The sequence below is a fragment of the Sapajus apella genome, unplaced genomic scaffold (genome assembly GCF_009761245.1).
Source record: "Sapajus apella isolate SASKATOON/1434 unplaced genomic scaffold, GSC_monkey_1.0 scaffold48, whole genome shotgun sequence".
NCBI classification, from domain to species: domain Eukaryota; kingdom Metazoa; phylum Chordata; class Mammalia; order Primates; family Cebidae; genus Sapajus; species Sapajus apella.
This window is the reverse complement of record NW_022436988.1, coordinates 2737812-2745132: the sequence shown is the minus strand read 5'-3', so window position 1 is coordinate 2745132 and position 7321 is coordinate 2737812. Positions and strand designations below refer to the sequence as shown.

Below are 7321 nucleotides of genomic sequence, written 5' to 3'. Positions count from 1 at the left end.
TGTTTTCCACATAGCTTTTATTTTATCTTTAAAGTAGAGACAGGGCCTCACTAGGTTTCCCAGGCTGGTTTTGAGCTCCTCGGCTCAAGTGATCCTCCCACCTCTGCCTCCCCAAGTGTTGGGATTACAGGCATGAGCCACTGTGCCCCGTTCCAAGTAGTGTTTAAGTCGTTTTGAAACTGGGACTGTTTCTATCGCTCCAGCACTGTTTTCCTCTGTCTTCCCTCGCTGATCTCACTGCTTCTCTTTTCTCTGTCCCGATTGCTTACGCAGGAGTTCATTACTTCAGTTTATGGACAGTAAGAGGCATTTGCTGAACATCGACGAGCCTCTCTTCCGATCCTGGTTTAGTCTGCTGCCTCTGAGTCACCTGGCTCAGTATATGGGGAACTTCACTGAGCACTTGAGGCCTTTTCCTGCTCATGTCCTGGACTGCTTTCTGGGGACTTACTACCGGCTGCGGGGACTTAAGGAAATCTCCTACTTGAATCGGGAGGTTTGTGTCTGAATTCGCCTCTGGGGTCCTGGCTTAGCAAAAGCAGACTGGTTAGTTAACAGGGAGAGATTAGGGCTCTTTTTCATAATAAACAGACAGTCTGGAGAGCCGTGACTGCTCATCGCTTGTTAGGGGTAAAGGTTGAGTTCCTTGAGCTTCTTCTGTTTCGGTAAATAGAGTTCAAGGAGACAATAACCTCTGTTCAGTGACTGTGGAAGGTGGGATGGGAAGGGTTCTTCATAGTTGCCATTGTTCCTTTCACATTTTTTTGGGCGGAAAAAATGATATGAGTGTAAATCCTGAGTTTTATCTGTGAAAGACGTAAGGTTAGCATCTGAGCACCTTCGAGTTTGTTTGTAGGAAGAAAAACATGCATACGAAATTGATGCTGGATTTTTTTCAGCTCTGGTTCAGCAATGCCAGCGGCGTCATGGTTATGCCTTCTGACCTGTTTCTGTTCTCTTCACTGCCTTAGGATGTTCTGGACATTTTAAAAACGCTGTTGCACCTCTTGGACGCTTACCAGGACGAGTAAGTAGAAAGCGGAATGCGATCTCTCCCTCACACCGGCCCCCGGGGGCTTCCTGTGACCCCCATAATTAGCTGTGCCCCACAGTTGCTGTTGCAACAGCAAGGTCATAAATTAATATGTGGCCCACTGCTCTTCACAAGTTATTAATGTAGTTGTCTGTTTTGTTTGGTTGGTTGGTTTTGTTTTTTGAGACACTCACCCAGGCTGGACTGCAGTGTTGAGATCTCGGCTCACTGCAACCTCCACCTCCCTGTTCAAATGATCCTCCGGACTCAGCCTCCTAAGTAGCTAGGATTACAGGTGCCTGCCACCACACCCAGCTAATTTTTTTGTTTTTGTTTTTGAGACAGAGTTTTGATTTTGTTGCCCAGGCTGGAGTGCAATGGTGCGATCTCGGCTTACTGCAACCTCTGCCTCCCAGGTTCAAGCGATTCTCCTGCCTCAGCCTCACAAGTAGCCGGGATTACAGGCACACCACCATGCCCAGCTCATTTAGTGTTTTTTGTAGAGATGGAGTTTCTCCATGTTGGTCAGGCTGGTCTCGAACTCCTGACCTCGTGATCTGCCCACCTCAGCCTCCCAAAGTGCTGAGATTACAGGTGTGAGCCACCGCCCCCAGCTGTCTTTTGTTTGTTTGGGTTTTTTGTTGTTGTTGTTTTTAAGAGGAAATAATAGATATCAGCTGTTAAGATTTGGGTTTCTCTCCCTCTGGTCTTTTTTACTGTGTATTTTCCCAGTTACTTGTAAATGGTCATGATACTGCATATGCATGGTGGGCGTTCCGCATTTTTTTAAACACTTAGTTTAAGATAAAAATCAAAGGTAGCTTTATATGATTATCTGAAATCATTTGCTCCTGCAAATTTGTGTGACCTCTGATACCCTGAGGGGCCAGCAGACAGAATGCAGAACCACTGAAATGTGCCCTCGAGGGATGGGATGCGTGTTCTCTGACCGGCTGGGGCATTTCCAGTCTTTGTTCACGTCCACGTCTCTGCTGATGTTGATCCAGCACCTGTGACTTCAGGGTTCCCCCAACAGCCTTCCCCCACCCACTGTGTGTCACAGCCTCAGCCCAGGGAGTCCTTTATCACACTGCCTTCCCAGCCTCATCCTGCCAACTTTTCTTCTGTGTCCCTCCTGACTCTCCTCCCATGTCCCCGCTCTGTCCATGTGTCCCTCAGAAAACACAAAACCCCGTCTCGCAGACCTGGAGCCAGTTCCGCACCGGCTGCAGGCTCTTCTGCTATTTCTTTCTCTTCCTCACGCCTGTCTGTTTCTTTCTGAATGTTTTTTCAAATTTATGTCGTGTTTTAACGTCTAGTAATAAACATCCCTTGCTTTTTCACATCCCGGAGTGCAGAGGAGGGTTTGGGCTTGCCCTGGCTAGAACAGTTCAGACTACAGAGGCAAAACACGGGCCTCGCTTCCTTGTTATCTTAGCCACAAGGTCAGGAGTGATTGAGATTTTCCAGATGTTAACTCAGATAAGGGGAAACAAACGCCCTCTTGGTGGTCCTTGCAAAGGAAGGGGCTGGTCATCGATCGTAGTTACCGTTGTCCGGCTTCTCCTAAATCCTTGCGGGGATTTCTCTGAACTCTTTGTGGGGCAGGATTTCCCGGGAGGCCTTGTTACCGTCCTACCTGACTGTGTGCCTGAAACTCCATGAAGCTGTCTGCAGCATTATAAAGACGGTGAAGTTTTACGAGCTGGTGGCCTTATCTGCCGAGATTGTCTGCAGGATGATCATAGTTCTACCTCTGCTGGTAAGTGGAGTCAACACACAAAGTATCACACCCAGGATAGGAGTGGGATTTGGAAATAAACAGACTGATTCTGGATGCTGGGATGAGATGGAGTGGGGCATTCCGTCATCGGACATTTCTTGGGTACCTCCTTGATGCTGGGTTCCATTCTGGGCATGGGGGTGTCCTCGCCCTCCTGCCTTCTCGTGGGAGGGAGGCGGGGAGTTAACAACGTGTGGCCGCCAGCTGGCCATGGGGAGACCAGAGAGCTGGCGCAGGGCCTGGAGGTCAGGCAGAAGACGACGTTTCTTTTTTTTCTTTTTTTTTTTTTTTGAGACGGAGTTTCGCTCTTGTTACCCAGGCTGGAGTGCAATGGCGCGATCTTGGCTCACCGCAACCTCCGCCTCCTGGGTTCAGGCAATTCTCCTGCCTCAGCCTCCTGAGTAGCTGGAATTACAGGCACGTGCCACCATGCCCAGCTAATTTTTTGTATTTTTAGTAGAGACGGGGTTTCATCATGTTGACCAGGATGGTCTCGATCTCTTGACCTCATGATCCACCCGCCTCAAGCTCCCAAAGTGCTGGGATTACAGGCGTGAGCCACAACGCCCGGCTGACGTTTCTTTTTTCTTGATTCTGTTGTTTGCAGAGAACTATGGGGACCATTTTCCTCCCAAAATGTCCAAACATGGGCTTGCCCACCTGATTGTTCTCCTTTACATTGTCACTTGAATATGGTAACAAAGGCCACAGCACCTGCCATCCGTTCCCCGCTGCAGGCCACATCCCAGGTCCCATTGCAGGATGGGCCCGCTCCTCCGTCCCGAAGGGAGCCGCTGTGGTGACTTCTCCCGTGGGTCAGCGTGGCCTGTCTCCGAGCTTGACCTTTCTCTGTCCGGCTTTCCCCGCTCAGTGCTGTGCCTCTGAGCTCCATCTGCCTGGCTGCAGGGATCAGTAATTCCTTCCTTTTTGTCTCCGTGCAGCTTCCACCTACTTGAGTTCATGAGCTTCAGTTTGAAAGTGATGTAAGATTTAATATTTAGACTGATCATTTGTTTTTGTTCTTTTTTTTTTTTGAGACGGAGTTTCACTCTTGTCACTCAGGCTGCAGTGCAGTGGCACGATCTCATCTCACTGCAACCTCCACCTCCCAGGTTCAAGTGATTCTCCTGCCTCTGCCTCCCAAGTGGCTAGGACTACAGGTGTGTGCCACCACGCCCAGCTAATTTTTGTATTTTTAGCAGAGACGGGGTTTCACCATGTTGGCCAGGCTGGTCTTGAACTTGTGACCTCAGGTGATCTGCCCTCCTTTGCCTCCCAAAGTACTGGGATGGCAGGCATGAGCCACTGCTCTCGACCTGATCTGTCTTTTTTTTGGAGATGGAGTTTCACTCTGTGGCCCAGGCTGGAGGGCAGTGGTGCAACCTCACCTCACTGCAACTCCTGCCTCCTGGGTTCAAACAGTTCTCAGCCTCAGCTTCCCGAGTAGCTGGGATTACAGGCGCCTGCCACCTTGCCTGGCTAATTTTTGTATTTTTAGTAGAGACAGGGTTTCACCATGTTGGCCAGGCTGGTCTCAAACTGACCTCAAGTGATCCACCCACCTCAGGCCTCCCAAAGCGCTGGGATTACAGGCGTGAGCCACCACTCCTGGCTTTTTCTTTTTCTTTTTTTTTTTGAAGTGGAGCCTCACTCTGAGTCCCAGGCTGGAGGACAGTGGTATAGTCTTAGCTCACTGCAACCTCCGCCTCCGGGTTCAAGCAGTTCCCTGCCTCAGCCTCCCGAATAGCTGGGATTACAGGCGTTAGCCACCACACCCAGCTAATTTTTGTATTTTTCGTAGAGACAGAGTTTCAGTATCTTGGCCAGGCTTGAACTCCTGACCTCGTGATCCACCTGCCTCAGGCTCCCGAAGTGCTGGGATTACAGGCATGGGCCACTGCGCTGGGCCAATCATTTGTTTTTGGACCTTACTGCAAATCAGAACTGTGACGTTAGTGATAGAAAACAATCCAGTGTATCTTTTAACTTTCTTCCTTTCAGTTATCTTGAGTTAAAATACCACAGACACAATTTAAGAATAAATATTATTGGTAAGATGATCACATTCTCCAGACTGGCTGCTATTTAAACCATCCCAGGCGGCTGCCAACTTCCAAATTAAGGAATTTGTTAGTTACTTAGGATATATTTTCTATAGAAATAACTTTCTTAAATGTTGGCTGGGATCTCACATCAAGCCTAATCCATATTACGGACAACATACTCTACCTGTGCCGTAAAAGGAAACCATAAAAAAAGAATAAAATTTTGCAATACTAAAATTAAACAAAGCGAAAATGCATGTGCGTGCTGAAGCAGCTTTTGGGTGGCTGCTGCCGTGACGGCTCCAGGCTTGATGGGACACTTGGGGAACGAGGTGCCCATGTCAGGCTCCGGAGCGGGTGTGCAGCCCCCGGGCAGTCACTCAGGTTGTTTTTATTGGTCATGGCTGCTCAGCCTGTGCCGCTGGATTATTCTAGAAGGAGCGGTGCCATTGGGGGACCTTTAGCAGTGCCTGTTTCGTTTCCCGCCTGCCGCCCCTCCCCCTGCGTGATGTGCTCTGGCCGCCCCGTGCCCAGCCCTCCCTGCGGGCTCTCTCTTTCTCTTCCACGGCAGCACCTGTATCCTGGCCCCTCTTACATGCTTTGAAAGCTCCTGTCTGCATCTTCCCATCCTGGCCTTTCCCAGGGCTGGTGACGCTGTGTGTCCCTGCCTGTGGCGGGCACCTCCTTTCTCCTACTCTCGGGCTGCCCCCTCCATCAGCAGCCCGTCCACTTGCCCAGCACGTCTTCGCTGCCTCAAGGCACGGGCCACTCAGAGCCACCAGTGAGCGCCTGAGCGCATCCAGGTTCTGTGGCTCTGACACTTGCACCATGTGTGGGGCTGTGCTTAAGAAAAAGGCCACACACACGCCGGGCACGGCAGCTCACGCCTGCCATACAGCACCTCAGGAGGCTGAGGCGGGGATCACCTGAGGTCAGGAGTTTGAGACCGGCCTGCCCAACATGGCAAAAATACGTCTCGACTAAAAAATACAAAACTTAGCCAGGCGTGGTGGTGGGAGCTTGTAATCCCAGCTGCTTGGGAGGCTGAGGCGGGAGAATCACCTGAACCTGGGAGGGAAGGTTGCAGTGAGCTGAGATTGTGCCACTGCACTCCAGCCCGAGAGACAGAGAGAGACTCTGTCTCAAAAAAACAAAAAAGAAAGAAAGAAAAAGAAAAAGGCCACACACAAATCCGGGACTGTGGGTCCCTCCCAGGAGGACGCAGGCCCTGTTCACTGGCCTGTATACTTCCTGGGAAGTGCTTCTGAGAAGGAAAGGGGGAGGAGGGGGAGGCGTGGGGGAGGAAGAGGAGGGAGGAAGGGGAAGGCAGGGGAGAGAGAAGGGAGGCATACAGGAGGCCTTGAGCCCAGGGGAAGAGGACTTTTCCCGTGGGTCTGGGGGGTCTGGCATAGCACACTGGGAAGAGAACCCGGGTTTATCTCTGGGTCAGGAGCCTGGCCGTCTCCTGTGTCTGAGGAGCAGGCCGGGAGTCTGCAGGGCCCCCTCTCGGCCTGCTCTTCCCCCTGGGTCTCCTGGGCACAGCCTGGGAGCCTGCTCATTGACAGGACAGAGGCTGCCTGGGCCTGCAGGGAAGGACGCAGACGCCGTTCCCTCCCTCCCTCCCTCTTTTCTCCCATAACACCCACATTCAGGGTGAACCCAGAAACCCCGGGGAGCAGAAGTGCTTTGAGAAGGGGGCTTCTGCCAAGGCCTGCCGCCCCTCTAGCCAGCGCAGCCTCTCCTTGAGCGGCCCGTGCCAGCAGAGGGGGGTGGTGTGTGGCATCTCGCCGGGAACCTGAGTCCACAGCCGAGGATGACTGACTCTCCCTCTTGTGTGACAACAGGATTCTGCAGGACAGGGAGATGAAACTGGAAATCATTCAGTCCAAAGAGTCTTCCAAGGGACCCTTGCCGTTACGAAAAGGTGGCTCCGAGGAGTTTTTACAAGGAACATGCTCGTATATTCAGGTGTTTCATTCACATACTCCGAGGAAATGGAGGTAAGTGTTGCGGAAGACTTCTGGGTAGGGATGTGAATGATTGTGGTTCCTCGTGACCGCAAATCATAGGGTACAGGCTACTGGCCAGGGGCAGTTGTCGGCCTTCACCTGAGCCTCAGTTCTTCATCTACAACATGGAGTGGCTCCTGTCTACCTGGCAGGGTGGCTCTGAGGCAGACAGATGCCAGGTGCAAAGTGCTGCTGCACTGCCTGGTGTCCCTGGCTGGGCACAGTCCCTGTGGTGGTAGAGGTGTGGTGGTGATGGTGATGGAGGTGATGGTGGAGGTGATGGTGGCGATGGTAGTGATGGAGGTGATGGTGGTGATGATGATGGTCTGGAGGAGTTGGTGGTGGTAATGGAGGTGGTGGTGGTGGTGGTGGTGGTGGTGGTGGTGGTGGAGGTGATGGTGGTGGTGTTAGAGATGATGGAGGTGGTGGTGATGATGGAGGTGGTGGAGGT

At 51.8% G+C, this 7321-nt stretch overlaps 1 protein-coding gene across 3 annotated transcripts in view; it reads left to right on the top strand.

The window, feature by feature from the left end:
- The window catches only part of RNF213 (ring finger protein 213), a 117441-nt gene that overhangs the window by 35307 nt on the left and 74813 nt on the right, over positions 1-7321 (top strand). For all 3 annotated transcript variants that reach the window (XM_032241418.1, XM_032241417.1, XM_032241419.1), the window contains 4 exons: positions 274-496; positions 972-1027; positions 2642-2795; positions 6706-6861. In XM_032241418.1, coding sequence (XP_032097309.1) covers positions 274-496; positions 972-1027; positions 2642-2795; positions 6706-6861 — 589 coding nt within the window. The remainder of the gene's footprint in view (positions 1-273; positions 497-971; positions 1028-2641; positions 2796-6705; positions 6862-7321) is intronic.